Source organism: Chinchilla lanigera, unplaced genomic scaffold (genome assembly GCF_000276665.1).
Source record: "Chinchilla lanigera isolate Chin_1 unplaced genomic scaffold, ChiLan1.0 scaffold00051, whole genome shotgun sequence".
In the NCBI taxonomy this organism is placed as follows: Eukaryota; Metazoa; Chordata; class Mammalia; order Rodentia; family Chinchillidae; genus Chinchilla; species Chinchilla lanigera.
Window position 1 is genome coordinate 2,960,276 of NW_004955452.1, and position 18,482 is coordinate 2,978,757.

The window sequence follows — 18,482 nt, forward strand, 5'->3', positions numbered from 1 at the left end:
ATCAAATTTTCTATTCACAGCAGCCCTGAGGGGTTGCCATTTATTGCTCCATTTCCCGGAATGGAAACCAGAGGCTCAGGGAAGTGAGCTGTCCTTCCCCACAGCCGCAACGCAACGAAGGGGAAGAACCGGTATTAGAAAATAGCTCCTAATCTCCGGCTCTGTCCTGTGCCAGGCTTTCAAGAGGGAACCGCTCAGGCTGGTTCCTTGCTCTCCTGAGACACCGATGGCACCAGCAGTTAGCTCTTGTCTCCCTCTCACACACGCATAATCAGGAGCTCAAAACCTCCAACATTCCTGTGGGCACCTACCCAATCGGCACAATCGGACTCTTTTCTCACCCAGAGATCCCTGTTGGACAGCGGTTCCTAGTGGTCAACTCTGGTACTGCATCCAGGATCTTAGAGGTTTTTAATAGTTTGCTCTTCGTTATTATTCATTATGTCAATATTTAGGGAGCACCTACTGTGTGCTGGCCCTAGGGATCTGGAGATGAGCAATGTGTCCCCAGACCTATGGGACCTACATCCTCAGAGAAGATAAATGCGACCATACCCACACTAAGAAGGTTTAGTGCTTATCAGAAACCCAGATTTAACTGTGCAACCTGTACTGGTGTGCGCAACATCGGGTGGCCTCTCAGGGGAGGAGGGAGTTGGGGACATCTGGAGCCAAAAGGATACTGGGGACATGGCAGGAGAGACTGACAAAGAGTGGCTGTGAAGATCAAGACGGCTTCCTTGAGGAGGAGGCAGATGACCTGGCTCAGGAAACAACTTCCTGTCAATTTCCACCCCAGAGGAGGCACACCTGCTTCCCCCTGGCATGGGGGTACAGAGGTAGACACCTCCAGGTCAGCCCTTCTACAGCCTCGCATCCCAAGCTCCTTCTCCCCTCCCTCCCCATGCACCTGCTGCTCCTTTCCAGGAATGCCCTGGGTAACTCCCTGTGTTCTTTAAGATGAATCTAGTGCAGCCACTCTCCAGGGAGCTTGCCCTGATTTACACCGCAGCCCTCACCCAGGGCAGCTCCCATGCCCCCAGTTCACAGTGCTTGCCCGGCCGGTGGGAATGCTTCATACCCACTGATGGATTTTCTCCTCCAAACCATGCTTTGAGGTAGCCACTATTATTACAATTATTGCCAGTTTACAGATGAAGAAAACGAGAGGCAGAGAAGTTAAGAAATTTGCTGCAGGTCACAGGGTTAATAAGTTATAAAGTTAGGATGTGAACCCAGGAAACCGGGCTCCCCTCTGTGGTCTTAACTTCTACATGATAATGCCCAAATATTGCTCACACTAATTTTCACTATTTTGGGGGGAGCGGTTTCAAGAGCTCTGTGCATTCTGTGATGTATGCACGTATGAATGGACACATGCATTTTTCTGGATAAGGGTTTATATGTTTTCCTCAGTGTCTAAAACAGGTTCATAATATGCAAAGGAGGGGCTGGGGCTCTAGCTCAGTGGCACAAGTGCCTGCCTGGCAAATGGAAGGTCCTGAGTTCAATTTCCAGCACCAAATAATCATCATCATCATCATCAAAGGATTGGAATCCTTATATTGTTTGCTTTTCTAGACTGAGTTCTGGGGCCAGGGCTTGCTTGTGCCTTAGCCCCCTGTGGGACCATAGAGCTTAGCCCAGGCTCAATGTCAAAAAAGTACTTAGAGAAGGTTTGCTGAGTGGCTGGCAGATGCCTGAGTGTACATCCCCTGCATCCAGTTGAACTACATCTGCATCCAGCTGCAGAGATGAATCTGCCCTGCCCCAGACTCCTTGGGTTACCCCTGGCAGTTGCAGGAGGCCAGAACTGGTGTTTTCCATCCCTTGAAGGAGGGAACATTAGGATCTGGCCACCCCCAGGCGTGGACATTACAGGCGGCTCCAGGCAGTCCCAAAGCAGCCAACAACTGATATGTGTGAGCTTAAGCATCATTTCCCCCTTTTGGACCTCTGTTTTCATCTCGCCCAAGTATGCTGCACCTAGAAAGGGACTCTTCCAGGTAACCCGTCAAGGTATGGGGCAGGGAGGCAGGAGCGGAAGTGATGATATGGGCCTCTCCTGCTGTCTCCAAGGACTTACAGCCCAGTCCTTGGGTCTGTACACATGTGTATTCATCAGCTATTGCTGAGATTGTGCCATAAAACAAATATTTCCCCCAAACCCAATGACATACAAGGGGTTGTTTCTTCCTCATAGATTTGTGTCTGGGAGTTAGCCAGGGTGCCCTGTTTCAGCCTAGGAGTTGAGTCAAAAACCTTGACAGGTTTCTCATTTTAAACCAGCTCTTACTTGGGGCACGCCTGTCTTAGGACAGATGGTGGAAGCACAGGAAACCTGACCAAACCAGCAAGCCCATGGAAAGCTTGCGTAACATCCACTAGAGCATTCCAACGGCCAGAGCAGGCCACGTGGCCAAATCAAGCATCCACAGGAAAGAGAAAAAGTGCTTTCCTTTGTCGGAAGCAGTGGAAGTCACTTGGCAATAGGGCACAGCTGTAAATCAGTTACGAGGGAGGTGTGACGAATGAGGAGCCGCAGATATTTACCCACTGGCCAGACCTGCCCGGATGTACAGGCCATGGGCAGGGGTTGGACCCACTCCAGGCCACACCCTCACTAACTGTCTTCTCTGTTCCCGGCAGGAGCTCAGTGAGTACAACGCCACAGCCATAAAAAGCCCCACCAACACGGTCACTGTGCAGGGCCTCAAAGCCGGCGCCATCTATGTCTTCCAGGTGCGGGCACGCACCGTGGCAGGCTACGGGCGCTACAGCGGCAAGATGTACTTCCAGACCATGACCGAAGGTGAGCCAAGTCCGGGGCTCCAGAGGAGGGCACCCCCCACACACACGCAGAACCAGTGCAGGGCCCCTTTCCTAGGGAGCCATTGTGCAGATCAGAGGGACGCCCCTCTTCCAGATGTCAAGAACTCAACCCTAACTTGCAGAGCCACTCTGAGCAATTCACTTCCACGCCCTGCTCCAGATACTTCTCATCTATAAAATGAAAGCACTGTATTCTATCTGAGAGGGTAGATATATTATATCTACACTCAACTCCAATGACTTGGAGTGGGATTGAGAATTCTGAAGCCACACCAAAGTTCAGTAGGAAGAAGTGCTAGGATGGATTAGTAATGTCTGCCCCAGGCATGGAATTAGATATCCCAGTCTGTGTACTATGCGTGTTTTCCAATCTGGAACTACATGGTCTCTGAGCGCAGTACCTGCTTTAACAATCTTTAAGGAGTAGCACACATTAAAGAGTGTGAACTCTGAAACCAGACAGATGGAGATTCCTGGGATGATTCAGCTCTGGGTGGCTTATGTCACCTCTGTGTCACCTTACCTCTGTGACCCTCAGTTTTCTCATCCATAAAAGGGAATGATAGCAACTGTGTCATCATTGTCATCATCAAAATTAATGATGAGGAACCTAGCTCAGTGTTGATATTAGGTTCTGCACGTAGTTAACACTCACTAAATAGTAGTTATGGTTATTGCTGTCATAGGTCTGGCTGTCACCAGCCAGTGGAGCTGCTGAGCCCCTTTACCTAGACCAGACCCCAGCATCCCTTCTTAGCATCTGTTCAACCACAGGGCATGGGCCTAGGCGTCTGTCTGGTTGAACATCACAGAGGCTCCTGGACCCCTAAATTCTTGTCTTCCATAGAAGCCCTCCCTGTCTCCCCCTTCTCTTCTAGCACCCACCTCTCCATATACCCTCACTCTTCTTCATGACCACCTGCTTCCACCTTTCTCAGCCCTTCCTCATGTTGGATGAGCTCACTGACTGGGGACTGGCGGCACTGTCAGAAATTCCTTTATTAATTCCACACATGCGCGCTGGGGCCCTGGAAAACACCAGGCTGTGTGCGGGCCCCAAGGACCCAGAGCTGACCTCATCCCTGATCTTGCTGAGCTCCTCCTCTTGTCAGGGAGGCAGAAGAGGGGTAATAATAACAAAACTGAGAATGATAACGGTGCTGATGGCGTGGAGAAGGTGCTGAATGGTACCCAAGAGCCGGGCCAAGCTAAGCGCATCTTACGCACACTCTCATTCATCCTGGGTCGTGGGTGGCACAGACCCGAGTTCACATGCCAGTTGTAGCCCCTTCCGGACCCAGGCAAGTTGTGACCTCACTAAGCTCAGCTTCCTGCCCTGTAAAACAGAGCAGGGGTGGGAAGGACACTATAGCGCTGTTCTGAGAATTGAACCAGATCTGTCACATACTTGGCCCAGTGACAGCCAGTTGCAACGACTAGTGACAGTGGTGGCTCATACTCCCTGCGTGTTTGCTTCTTGCCAGCTGCTGTTTGAAGAGCCTTGGGCACAATCCTAGGGGATAGGAGCAGTCATTGTCCCCATTTTAGAGACAAAGGAACTGAGGCGCAGAGAAGTGAATGAGCGCAGGTTTACACAGGCAGCAGGTGGCATTGTTGGGATTCACACACAGGGAGTCTGGCGCTAGGCCCTGAACTCTGAACTGCCCCTCGGTCTGCATCAGCTGTTATTACTACTCATTGCCACACAACATGGGTGTGAGCATGGCAGTGCCCATTTTATAGATGAGAAACTGAGGGTTGGAGCAGCCCGTGGACTTGTCCCAGGCTACTTGTGAGTATGTGATGCTCGTTCTCCACCCGGACATGCGACAGGTGCCCCGTCAGAAGCAGGATCAGAGCTTGGGGTTCCAGGAGACCCAGCAGGATGGTGGGGTGGTGTCAGGCCCCCCAGCGCCAGGCTGAGACCACCCGCCGTACTTTTCTCTGCAGCTGAGTACCAGACCAGCATCCAGGAGAAGCTGCCTCTCATCATCGGCTCCTCGGCCGCCGGCCTGGTTTTCCTCATTGCCGTGGTTGTCATCGCCATCGTGTGCAACAGGTGGGTGTCCCCGAGCCTGCTTCGGCCTGGCCTTCCCAGACGGCTCTCTCCAGCCAGCCAGCCGTTCCCAAGCTGCCTTTATGAGCAGAGGAGCCTACCTGAGCTGGGGGGGACTCAGTTAGGCCGGGACACATTCCTGCGGCCACTAGCATCCCTCCCTTTGGTAAGCCACAGCCCTTGACAAGTCCACAGGGAAAAAGAGTGGCCCATTGCAGTCCCAATGGGTAACACCAAGGACCATCTCAAAACAGTGGGCAGAGTGACTGCAAGATGCCACAGGCTGCAGGGCAGGGAGTGTAGGTCCCCCCACTTTCCTGCATGAACTGAGGCCCCTGGATGAAGAACTAGAAAGGTGGTGCAACTCAGCCAGGACAGGCGTGGGGAGATAGCACCCCAAGTGGCCAGCGCAGCACCGGCGAAGGAGGAAGAGCCAGCTCCTGACCTCCAGTGGGCACAATGCAGAGATTCTCTTCCTGCTGAGAGAGTCCCCCACTTTCAGACAGACCGGACCCACCATGCGGTCAGATGGACAGAAGCCCCTGGCGCTGGAAGAGGACTTTGCTCTCTGAAAGGGGCTTGGCTGGAACGATGACAGGAAAAAGCGCAAGCCTGCGCTGGAGATGGGAGAGGTGGGGCGGGGCCGGCGGGGCCAGAAGGGTGAGGCTGTAGGCAGGAGACAGGCAGAAAGCCCTCTCTCGGAGGGGTGGCGGTGAGGGCCTGTGCACCCTCTCCCTACCAGCTCCTGTGGCTCCCAGCTCCCGGGGGTGCCCGCAGGTGGCTCCAGCCCTTTGCTTTTGTTCCAGAAGACGGGGGTTTGAGCGTGCCGACTCGGAGTACACGGACAAGCTGCAGCACTACACCAGTGGCCACAGTACGTACACGGCCCAGCCCGGCCCAGCCCCAGGCCCTTCCCTGCCGGTCCCCAGGGACCCCACCCCGACCTGCGTTTACCTCCTCCTGCTGCACTGCAGCAGATGGGCTGTCAGGCTGGCCCCTGGGTGTGCCAAGCTCGCTCTCACCTGCCGGCCCTCCACCCAGAGCACGCTGCACCCTGCCCTCTTCCTTGTTGCTCTTGCTCATCCCTCCCCGGCTCCTCAGCCACCTGCTCGGGGCAGGTGTAGGCCTCGTCCGATGCGCACAGCCCCCCTCACCAGGCCGCGTGTGGCGCTGGTTCCTGGTCGTGTGGAGGCCTGAAGCTGTGCCTCCTGTTCCCCACTGCCCCCTGCAGCACCCAGCACCAGCACCAGCAGTACCCGGCACATAGTAGGCACTAGAGACACAGCTACAGAATAAGAACTTGGAATGGTTGAGGAGATGGGGACCCAGGCTCTGGCCTGGATGGGAGAGAGACGGGCAGCAGCGTCCTTTCCTCCCTTTGTCGCTCTCTTTCTCTCTGGGGCTCCACCCGCCCTGTCCTTCCTCCCCACTGAGTCCTGCGGTAGCTGCTTCCCCTCACTGTCTCTTCCTGCATCAAGCAAGCGCTGGGTGTGTGGGGAGCCCTAAATACCAAGAGCAGATGGGCCAGAAGGACCGGAGAGAAAAGCAGATCATAGAGCCCGTTCGGCGTTTGACCTCCATGTGGCAGAACCGATAATCAGGAAGCAGGGAAGAGGGGGACCAAGGGGAGAGCTTAGTGCTTATTTCAGCTCATTCAGCAGAAGGCATTCCAAATGAGTCCAGTGTCGATTCTCAAACTGTGCTCAGTGAGGCACCCTAGGGTTCCTCCCGTGGCTGCCCTGGTGAGGACCCCCATCAGAGCCTTCATTTCTCACACAGCTGCAGTGAGTCCCCTTCAAGTGCTAGCCAGTGCCCCAGATGCTGGGGAAACAAGGAAACAAACCACACATCCTGGCCTCCGTAGAGCTGATGCTGCAGTGGGAGGGGCAGGGAGTAAGGAGATGTGTCATAAATGCCTGGCATGCTGGTGTATGAGTTACATGTGCTATAGGAGATTGTAAAGTAGAGCAAGATAGTAGACAAAGAGTTGTGGGTGACAGGGCAAGCTGCATTTCTAAGTAGGGGAGTTGAACTTGACCTCACCTAGGGGGCTTTATCTGAGCAAAGATACAAAAGTGCTGGGGAAATAGGTTGCTCGGAGATGTCTGAGGAAGGAACATTCCAAGCGGAGGAGAGAGACTGTGCAAAGGCCCTGAGGCTGGAGCTCACCTGGCAGGTTTCAGGAAGAGCAAAGAAGCCAGTGTGACTGGAGCCGAGTGAGGTGGAGGTGGGAGATGGAAGGGAGCTACTACAGGCAGACTCTCGTCAGCGTGGCAGGGCGTGCAATGGGGAGCCACAGCAGGTTCTGAGCAGAGGACTAATGTGCTCTGAGTTACAGTCCTCAGGACTGCTCTGGCTGCTGTGCGGAGGGTGGGTCAAAGCAGGGAGACCAGCGAGGTGGCTGCTGGAATAACCCAGGGCGGAGCTGGTGGCTGCCCGCGGTGGCAGTGGTGCAAGTGGTGGGAAGTGGTTGGATTCTGACTTATTTTTGGCCCTAGATTTGCTGCGGGATTGAACATGGGACATGCAAGAAAAAAGCAGCAGAGTCGAGGCGTTCTAGATATTAAACCTCTGGCTAAGACCATGGAAGCAAAAGTTCCCGGGCGTAGAACTAGTTTGGAACATAAGTATAAAAATGATTACAGCACTCAAACTTCCCAGCAGTCACTACTTCACAGATAGGAAGATAGAAGAGGCCTTTCTGAGCAGAAAAGCAATGGAAGGGTCACACACACAGAGAGATAGACACATTTAGCTGCACAGAAATAAAAATCACTTGTGCACCAAAAACAAGCCATAAACTACATCACTCTCTCCCCGCAGTCATAAGATCATGATCGTGGATGTGGCTGTACATATTGAGTGCATTCCATGTGCCAAGAATTGTTTTAATGCTTAATGTGTATTTATTCACTCGATCCTTATAATTTCCCACGTTGAGGAAGCTAGGCACAGAGGCCACACAGCTGTTCGGGGAAGGAGCCGGGGTCTGAACCAGCTGTCTGGCTGCAAAGCAAGAGCTCTCAGCCACCTTGTGCTGTCTCCATTCTGCAGAGCCAGAATGAGACAGCTCTCGGGCTCTGCCACCTGGAGCCATTTGGGAGCACGGGTATTTGGAGCGTGAGTGAGTCAATAACAAGGAAACAGGTGAGGTTTGTTTTAAAAATAGGACCCAGGGTTTGTTCCTAGATCAATACATTTTAAGCTTGACTTCCCTGCTCCGCACGTCCAGCACTGGAATGTCAGAGCTGAGCACGACTTTGTTCTTTTCAAAGCTCTGCCCGCCCTATGATCCCAAATCCACCCAGCAGCCCCATGTGGCCAGGCCAGAGGAGGAAGCTGAGGCCCGGGGATGCATGGGACCGGCTGACAGTCACCCGCACGGGCTCGTGTTTTCCATCCGTGAGCAGGTGCTTCATGGTCCTGGATGCGGAGCCTCAGAGACTGACCTTGTTGTTCATCCCCCCCTCTGCCGCTGGCCAGCTGGGTGACCTTGGTGAAGTGATCAGACCTCTCTGAGCCATGGTATTTTTATATGGGATGTAGCAGGAACGATGCTTCTTTCACAGGGCTGTGAGGACTAAATGAATTAAGGGATGGCAAAGTGCTTCATAGTAACAACACTTAATAACAGCCAGCCCTTCTTTACAACACATAATTATGTGTTGCTTTCTATTTCCTGACAATTGTATGGGCACATTAAACAGATGCTCTCATTTAATGTTTGCTGTCCCCTCCAGCCAAAGGTGATGTTTATTATACCCACTTTGCAGATGGAAAAGTGAGGCAGCATTTAAATAACATGCCCCAGGCCACACAGCCTGATCAAACACAGTGGATAGTTGATCCTGGATTCAAACTCATGAGGGATTTTGTTTGTGACTGTCATCAGTGGCAGAGTCAGAATTCAAACCCAGGATTCTGCTCACATGGCTCCTCCCAGCTCCTGAAGCTCTCATCCAGGTTCAGGGTGATAGTCAGTGGCCCTGACAGCCCTGAATCATCCATTGTTTTGTGTACTGCTGACTCCTGAGGGCTGCGGAGGTCTTTGTCCAGGCTTGGGTTAGCACATGGCCCCTGGACTCAGGCCTGTGTGAGTTCTGGCCTCCAGGCACCAACTCTGGTGCAAGAAGTCAGGCTGGTGGAGCACAGTAAGAACGTAGCAGCTGGCTGGACGCATGGGGTGTAGACTCGGGAACCCACCTGGGTTCAGACCCCACCACTGCTGTTACTAGCTGTGTCCACGCCCCCACCCCTGCAGCATCACTTCACCTTCTTATGCCACATTTTCCTAATCTGAAAAATGGGGATAATATTAGGTTGGACCAAATGAAACTGCTGTTTTTGTAGATTAGAAACAGTCAAATATTTCATCGGGTTCAGCCTAATAAAAGCATCTACATGGTAGGGTCACTGGGAGGATTAATTGGCTCAAAAACTATAAACAGGGCCCAGTATCTGGTAAATCCACTCTGTGTATAAACTTCAGGAGGCATCTATTAGGCATCTGCTGTATACCACCTTCACATATGTACTCTAGAGCCAGCATTCTAGAGCAAGGGCTCTAACTTGAGGTTCATGGGCCCTTAAGGCTTCCAAGGCCTCTAGCACCCCAAAATTAGGTGTAGAACATGGGAGTGGACACACACTCACTTTTCCAAGGAGCTTTTGTCAACGGTGTTCATGACCCCAAGCAGGTGAAGAGAGGGAAGAAGGAATATAAATGAATAATTGTTAATTTTCAATAAGCATTTATTGAGCACTAAGTGCCACACCCTGGAATTTAGCAGAGACACAGCCTCTGTCCTCCTGGGAGACAGGCAGCAGAGTGTCCCAGGAGGAAGGGCAGGGAGAGTGGAGATGTGTAGCTGGGAGTCCTGGTACAAAGCAGGAAAGTCACACAGACATCAGGGCTATGGAGTGGTGGGAACCAGAGGAGAAGGCCTTGGGTCTTCCCTGGAGAAATCCAGGCAGGCTTCGCAGAGGTAGCATTTGATCTGGCCACAAAGAAGACGAGAGTGTTCTGGGTGGTGAGAACAACATGAGCAAAAACACAGAGGCAAAAAATGATGAAGTGTGCCTGGAACCCCTGGGTAAATAACTCCTTTTAGCTGGTGTATTAGTCCACTGTCCATTGCTATAACAAAATGTCTGAGGCTGGGTAAAATATAAAGAAGGTTTATTTGGCTCACAGTTTTGGAGGTTGGTAGCATGGCACTGGCATCAGCTTGGCTCTGGCGAGGGCTCAGTAGTGGATAAAATTATGGTGGGAGCACATGCAAGAGGGAACGGTCATGCAGAGAGACAGAAAGCCGGAGGCAGGGAGACTGTCTTGCTTTTTTATGACTTCTTAGGAGACCTAAACTGTCAGTGACCAGTTACCTTGCACTAGGCTCCACATTTTAAAAGTCCCACCACCCCTGTATACCTAGGACCCAGCCTCCAAGATATGACCCTTTGGGGGCAACCAGGTCCAAACCATGACAGACTAGGGAAGCAGGAGCAGGGAGCAGTGGAACAAATCCTGGAGAGCTTGGGATGCAGGGAGCAGGCATCTTCCCAGGAGTGACAGAGGCCCTTCCTGACCAAGCCTCTGCCAGGGCCTGGGGATGGCATCCAATGTTGGCAGCCACGATGCCTCGGTGGGCTTTGAGCTGCCCTTAGCTCGCTGAGCCCGCCTGTTCCTGTCCTCCCTCCCAGCTGACCTGCCGGTTCTGTGGAGAGAGAGGCTTAAAGCCAGTCACTGTCACCCATGGGCCATCCCTTGAGTGTGAGCAAGAAAGAGCACCTCCCAGAGCTGGCCCCGGGTGGCCCGAGGAAGCAGGAAGTCATGGCTCATGGCTGCATCCTGCAGGCGCCTTCTCACTCTCTTCCTGCCACATCCAGGAAGCAGTGATCACAGTGATCCAGAGTAGCAGGCCTGGGCTCAAGTCTGACAGCCCTGATTCCAGCTGTGTGGCCTTGGCTGGACTACTTGACCTCTCTGAGCTGCAGTTTCCTTCTGAGTGAAATGGAGATGATTATCATTTCCTCCAAGAACTGTTGGGAGGAATAGACGAGGTAATGCATATAGAGAGTCTCGTGTTGGGTACAGACAAAAGACTCAGCAAGTGACAGATGCTGTTGTTGTTATTTCATCTCTGTCATCTGGATTCTCTCCGCTCTCCAGACACCGAGTGTCTATTGTGTGCGGAGCTCCATGCAGTGTGCCAGGCGATGGGGAAAGGAGGAGAGGCTGCACCACTGCCTCCTCCCAGGCGATCAGTCTTGGGTGATGGTTTATCTTAACCTCTTTTGGGGGCAGTGGTCTCAGACTCCTATAAGACTCTCTTGAAAGTTTTGGTTCATACAGCCAGAAAAACACAAATAAGTCTGTGTGGAAATGTGTCCAACATTCGAAGATAGAAAGATCCAGAGGTCTATACTTAGGGATGGATTTTTAAGAAAATTTCAACGATACTTATTTCCATAATGTTTGGACTTTATAAGGAATGTAAATTATTTTTTGAAACCAAAAAGGCAACAGTAATAAATGCACCCCATTCCAGGAGGTTACCAGACACCCCCACCCAGGCCCAAGTGAACAACCCCTGACCTCAAGGGCTGGACAAACACCCAAAGATAGCAAGTGTTAGAGCAGTGGTTGGCAAATTTTTCTGTACAGGGCCAGAGCAAGTAAATATTTTAGGCTTTGTGGGTCCCTGTTGTAACTAACCAACTCTGCAGCTGGGAGACAAAAGCAGCCACAGGCAAAGGAATAAATGTGGCTGTGTTCCAATAAAACTTTATTTAAAAATCAGGCAGTGAGCCAGTTTGCCAGCCCCTGTGTTACAGGCTTCAATTCCTGGATTCCTGAAATGTCTGAAATAGAGGCTAAGAGTAGCCAACTAACGGGTTGACGGTCCTGCTCATCATCTAGCCAGGCCTGGGTGATGCAGGGGCTCCAGCTGCCAGAGCAACTCCTAGAGCAACTCCCTCTGTGTCACAGCTCCCAGAGCCGGGGGAAATATGGGCAGGAGCCAGGAGGGCCAGAGGAAGGCCTGGGAGAGGGCCGGAAGTTCTGGCCGCAGAGAGCAGATCTGGGAAGAGGAATGTAGGATGGATCATCTTTCCTTTCCTTCTGAGCATTTTGCAGACTCAGTGCGGGGTCAGAACTGGGTCTTTGATGTCCAGGTTATCTTCTTCGTCTGCATCAAAAACTTAAAAATCTATACCACAGCAGGAATCAGATTAGCAGGCCACATGTCCAGCCTCATGCTGATCACCAGGGAGTCAGGGATCCAGAAAGGCTTAGGACGTGGCTAGGAGGTGGGTCCCAAAGCCATGGGCACTCAGGCCCTGGTGAATGAGGTGCCCCTTCAGGCTGTGGGGCCTGCCTCAGAGGGGCTGGGCCGCTGAGAAGAGACCCAAAGTGGTAGCGAAGCTTCAAGTGGGCCTGGAAAGACAAGGAGGAGGCCGCCTTCAGAGGACCCCAAGAATCTTCCTGTAGTCTGGCTCTAGCCCTCCCTCTTCCTCTTGCTTTACTCGGCAGCCCTGATTCACTATCTGAAAGCCAGCAAACCTACTGAGCCTCTCATTCTTAGCGGCTCACACTCGTGTCAATCCCAAGAGTCTTTTAGTTGCCCCAGAAAGTCATTACTAATCAATGAAAGTTGGACAAGACTAGTTAGGACAATCTACTGGCCACCGCTGCTGGTCTCTGTGTTCCTCTCACCTTTTTACTCAGTGCCGGTCTTGTTCCATGAGGCCCAGAAAGACCAAGTGACCTGCAGGAGGATGCCCGGTTCTTACGGGAGCCACATGGGAGTGTCTGTGCCTCCTTGGAGGGATGGGCTTCTCCATTTGTACACACTGTGAATCAGTCCGTGTGACCACCCCTGGTCTTGTCCCCCAGTGACCCCGGGCATGAAGATCTACATCGACCCTTTCACCTATGAGGACCCCAACGAGGCAGTGCGGGAGTTTGCCAAGGAAATTGACATATCCTGTGTCAAAATCGAGCAGGTGATCGGAGCAGGTAGGTGGCATCAGCAATGGATGAGACCACCCCAGCGTACTCCAGGGGCAGAGGGTAAGATGGGGGACAAGGGCCACAAAGGACCTCCCCCTCAAAACCTGAAGGCTCAGAATGCTCAAGGAAGAAGGGCCCTCAGAGGTCATCAGTAAGGACAGAAAAGGAAACTGAGGCATGGTGCTATGAAGAAGTTTGCCCAGCAAGTCAGAGGTAGAGCTAGATCTAGAACCACTTCCCAGGACTCTCCTTCTACCATTCCCAGGTCCCTCTCTCCACCTCCGCAGATCCCCCCACACCCAGCCAGATAGCACAGGACGTGCATGAAGGATTTGCTCTCTGCTCCCAGAGGTGGCGGGGGCTTCTCAAAGGAGTTTTGTGTCTGAGAGGATGAACTGACTGCTGAAAAGAAAGAGCGCTTGCTGGCTCCAAAGGTGGAGGTGACAGGAACAGGGAGGTGGCACTTTCACCCGGCAAGTGACATGCTGCTTCTCTTGGTGTGTTTGTCTTAGGGGAGTTTGGAGAGGTCTGCAGTGGCCACCTGAAGCTGCCAGGCAAGAGAGAGATCTTTGTGGCCATCAAGACGCTCAAATCGGGCTACACGGAGAAGCAGCGACGGGACTTCTTGAGCGAAGCATCCATCATGGGCCAGTTTGACCACCCCAACGTCATCCACCTGGAGGGGGTTGTCACCAAAAGCACGCCTGTGATGATCATCACCGAGTTCATGGAGAATGGCTCCCTGGACTCCTTCCTCCGGGTAGGGAGAGCCCAGCATGTCGGGGCCAAGAGGGGGAAGAGGAGAAGTGAGGGACGTAACTTCATACTGTCAGAGCCTGAAGGATCTTGGGAAAACTCTAGGCAAGCATAGGTGTCACTGCCATCCATTTCCCTCCCTGTGGCAGGCATTACTAATCAACCCTAGCACTGTCTTCCACTGAGCTCAGAACATCTCAGAATCTTCAGTGTGTTTTCCCAGAGTGTCACAGCAGTCACTCATAGTTGGCACACACCTGAGATCTGTTTCCATCTGTGCTCTTAGGCAGCCTTCTCATTATGCACAGGAGAACCTGAGCTCAAAGACAGGGAGCCCTTGCTCCAGGCCTGCCAGAGGGTCAAGGTGAGAGCCCAGACTGGAACCAGGTACCTTGACACCTCATCTAGCAGATTTTGGAGTTCCCCAAAGATGAATAGGCTGTGAGGATGTCCTCAGAGCACAAGGCCACCAGAGAAAAGTTCCAAGACCCCTCAGGAATGGGCCATCCAGCTAGCCAACCAGCTAGACAGAGAGTTAGGCATCAGAACTGTGCCCCTGGGCTGTCATGGAGCAATCACTCATGAAGCATATGCCAGATCCCTTCCATACATTTCCCTGTCTAACTTAAAACAGCCTTAGGAGGTAGATGGCGTCCCCATTTAACACACAGGTGAGGAACTAGACTCAGAGAGGTTAGGTTCTGTGTCCAAAGCTGCAGTCAGGACAAGGCAGAGCCAGAGTCAAGCAAGGTGTGTCTGACCCAAAGCCTGTGTCCTCTCACCTTCCTGAAGTTGGCCTCATGGGCCTCTCTGAGGTCAAAGGGCATCTGAGTCCTTCCCACAGGCAGTCCAGTGCGAAGGTGCCAGGGGCCCCCTCTAGCTCCCCACTGTGACGGGATCCAGAGCTCTGCTGCCTGCTCTTCCGCTGACTCAGCTCCTCTACTTCTCCCAAAGCAAAACGATGGGCAGTTCACAGTCATCCAGCTGGTGGGCATGCTGCGGGGCATCGCAGCGGGCATGAAGTACCTGGCAGACATGAACTACGTGCACCGCGACCTGGCTGCCCGCAACATCCTTGTCAACAGCAACCTGGTCTGCAAGGTGTCGGACTTTGGGCTCTCACGCTTTCTGGAGGATGACACCTCAGACCCCACCTACACCAGCGCCCTGGTAAGATGCAGGTGGGAACATGGGAGCCACAGCACCACAGGAGAGGGCATGAACATCCATCCCCCCACCACACACTGTGCTTTCCCTGACACCTGTGCTGGGCCCTGGAGACAGGGAAGGAAATAAACTGTGGCGCCTGCCCTCTTGCAGCTCTCAGGCTGGTCAGGGACACAGAGTGCAGAGCAATATGAAATGACAGAGCCATGAGCTGGGACACCTAGCCTTGGGAAACAGACAAGGCAGATGAAGCAGGTGACAGCTAAGCTGAGAGCAGGAGGGCCCAGAAGGGTTTCTGGGCCAGCACGTTCTTATGGTCAGGTCGGGTGACCTGGACGCAGGTTGTGCTGGAGAGCTAGGAGACTCCAACATCCAGGCTCAGGATGTGCACTCACAGCAGTCAGACCTGAAGGGTTTTAACCCAAAAGGAAGAAAGCTCAGGCCCAGCCCTCAAAGACCTTAGAGGCTGTGCCAGGACAGCTGGGCAGGTCAGCGCTGGGCACACCGTGCCATGCTGGAAATCTCCTCCTCGGTGGAGAGACACCAGGCGGGCTTGTGAGGTTGGAGGGACCAGCAACTCTTTGGATCCCAGAGAGAGGCTTGCAGAAGGATTCAAGGAGGAGAAAAAGGAGGTATCAGCTGGAAAAGTGGGAAAAGATACTCCTAGCAGAGGGAATGGCATGTGCAAATGCCCAGTAATCTGAAGCAGCACAGTGAGTCTGGAGCACGAGATGCTTCATGAGATTGGTGCAGTGCAGAGTACAGGGTCAGAGTATTAAGAAGCCAGACAGCTCAACCTCCCACCCATCGGTCTTCTCATTCTGTCCCCCAGGGGGGAAAGATCCCCATCCGCTGGACAGCTCCTGAAGCCATCCAGTACCGGAAGTTCACCTCAGCCAGTGATGTGTGGAGCTATGGTATCGTCATGTGGGAGGTGATGTCCTACGGGGAGCGGCCTTACTGGGACATGACCAACCAGGACGTAAGTCTCCTGGAGGCGGGCAGAGCCTTTCTGACCAAGCAGATGGGAAAAGGGGAGATGGAGCCTTGTGCCAATCTCCCAGGGCCTCTTAGATGGAGGGTGTGGCTGCATGCAGGTTGCTGTTGACCGATTCAGATGTCTGCACGGGACCCTGGGCTCTCCAGAGGGTAGGGAGTAGGAAAGGTCACCCATTCACAAATTAGTAAATATTCAGGATGTATATACCTTGTGACCAGCTCAGAATGAGGCCATGTCTGTCCTTCAGGTATTTACCACCTAACTGGGACACAAAACAATTCATGGAACCAGACATAATTATCAGGAGTTTTCATGATCAGGTGCTAAATTGGAGAAGGAATATGCTGAGCCCTGTAGGCATTAAGGTTGGGACAAAATCAGCCACAAAGTCTTCACAGCGCAGGTGGAACTTGGAGAATAAGGGCCCCTAAGTGGAAAGAACAGCCTGTGCAAAGGCCCAGAGGTAGGATAATGAAGGGTGGGTGGAGAAGCCATAGAGAGGGATGTTAGGCAGAAAGATTGCTGATATTCCATAGCGAGGTATTTAAAGGGACTCAAGGAACTTTCATTTGCAAAAATCCAGACAGGAAGAACTTGAAAAAGCTTCCTGAATGCAGGGGCTGAGCCATGGCTAAGTCGTAGATGAATCTGGTCACAGTGGCAGGATACACAGAGACAAGTATCTGGCTTCCTTTTTCTAGCAGAGGAGCAGGTGGGGGCCATGGGAAGAGGACACCAGCCAGGCTCAAAGCTGTGCTGTGGGGCCCAACAGGGAAGTTATCGCATACCTGGACCTGTAAGTGGCCCTGAAATACTCAAGCAGGGAGCTAGACAGGGGCATCTTCAGGGCCCCAGCTGCCAGGCCAGATAGTGGGAACCCTGCAGGTAGAGGTGGTTTCATGGCAACCAAATAGGTTAAACCTGCAATACACTGGGGATATGATGGGCCTAGGAAAGGGCAGATACCAGCCCCGCTCCGTCTCTATGCCGTCCCCAGGTAATCAATGCCATTGAGCAGGACTACAGGCTACCACCGCCCATGGACTGTCCAAGCGCCCTCCACCAGCTCATGCTTGACTGCTGGCAGAAAGACCGCAACCACCGGCCCAAGTTCGGCCAGATTGTCAACACGTTGGACAAGATGATCCGAAACCCCAACAGCCTCAAAGCTATGGCGCCCCTTTCCTCTGGGTAGGCTGCCTCTCCTCTGGGTGCCAGTCATCCCCAGCGGGCGACTCCCCTCCCTCCTGGAGTCTCAAACCATGGCTGCCCCCTGCTTCAGGCAGGTGCCCGCCGCTGCATCTTGGGGTGGGAACAATAGGACGGGTGTTGGTTGGGCTTCTGTCCCAGCTCCAGGGTACCAGGAGCATGGGGCCCAGACATGAGTCCAGAGAAGGACAATGTGGGTGGTAGAGGAAACCTCTGAAATAATGGTCAGGGAGGACGCACTGAAGGAAAATGACCAAGGCTCCAGAATCTTAGTCGGTGAATCCCGTACTGCATTCATCTCCGAGTTTCCTCCCAGCCACTCTCGCCCACTAACCTGGTCCCGCTGCTGTCACTTGCACGTGCATGGGCACAGATACTGACACGCACAGAGGAACATGCAACTAGACAGCACTCCTGTTTGATCACATGCACAATCTCACACCCATGCATGCATGCAGTCCCAGACTCTCACACCTACGCACATCCGCAGGCACCTGCATATACACTCAGAAGTGTACACCACACACACATATACACACACACACACACACACACACACACGTGCGTGCCCCCACACTCACGTCAGCGTCTCCGTGCTGGGACTGGCTCAGCCCCAGCGTGTCAGCTCAGGTGTCCCGGGGCTTCCCCTTCCCCCGGGAACCCAGGAAACTCTCCATCAGGCCACAGCTCACCACTGCCTTCCCCAAGTGGCTGTCGCACAGCCACTGACCCTACAGCCTGTGACTCTCTGGGAACCACAGACCCGCAGGGCTTCTGAGGAGCACCCAGTGAGGTACCCTCAAGCTCCAGGACTGGCTGTGCCCAGAGACTCCTTGGGCCAAAGTCCTTCACCTCCTAAGTTATTGTGTCTCACGCCTGTGGTGCAACCTCAGCAAAGCCCGCCAGGTCACCCCAGCTTTGAGTCCTGCACACACTCACTGCCCCATGCTCGCACATTTACTCAGGTTCAAACTTGTGCACATGCTCACAGAAATACACACACACACACACCCATACTCACTCTGCTGATACGCGCGTGCAAATCCCTACTCTCACACTCCCCACAAGCGCAACCCCTGACCATCGCTGTCGCCCGCCCCCCCCAGCATCAACCTCCCACTGCTGGACCGCACGATCCCGGACTACACCAGCTTTAACACGGTGGACGAGTGGCTGGAGGCCATCAAGATGGGGCAGTACAAGGAGAGCTTCGCCAGCGCCGGCTTCACCTCCTTCGACGTCGTGTCTCAGATGATGATGGAGTAAGTGCCCGGCACCTGCGCTCACCACCCTTCGCGCCTGCTCCCCACACACCCCAGCCACCAAGGCGGGCGCTTCAGAAGGGGAGGGAGAGGCAGCATCTCTGCAGGCAGCTTTAGGGTCACATCCAGGTTCAGATACGGGTCTGCCTGCCACCTCCCGGCCGTGTGTAAATTGAGGTCGGTAAGCAG

At 53.3% G+C, this 18,482-nt stretch overlaps 1 protein-coding gene across 3 annotated transcripts in view; it reads left to right on the forward strand.

Annotated features, from left to right (window-relative positions):
• Ephb2 (EPH receptor B2) overlaps window positions 1-18,482 on the forward strand; it is a 142,078-nt gene that overhangs the window by 115,563 nt on the left and 8,033 nt on the right. The window contains exons 7-15 of one of the 3 annotated variants that reach the window (XM_013519671.1): window positions 2,650-2,812; window positions 4,783-4,891; window positions 5,695-5,762; window positions 12,783-12,905; window positions 13,412-13,659; window positions 14,610-14,825; window positions 15,655-15,804; window positions 16,820-17,013; window positions 18,138-18,293. In XM_013519671.1, coding sequence (XP_013375125.1) covers window positions 2,650-2,812; window positions 4,783-4,891; window positions 5,695-5,762; window positions 12,783-12,905; window positions 13,412-13,659; window positions 14,610-14,825; window positions 15,655-15,804; window positions 16,820-17,013; window positions 18,138-18,293 — 1,427 coding nt within the window. The remainder of the gene's footprint in view (window positions 1-2,649; window positions 2,813-4,782; window positions 4,892-5,694; window positions 5,763-12,782; window positions 12,906-13,411; window positions 13,660-14,609; window positions 14,826-15,654; window positions 15,805-16,819; window positions 17,014-18,137; window positions 18,294-18,482) is intronic. The other 2 variants (XM_005394748.2, XM_005394747.2) reach the window with 2 other exon arrangements.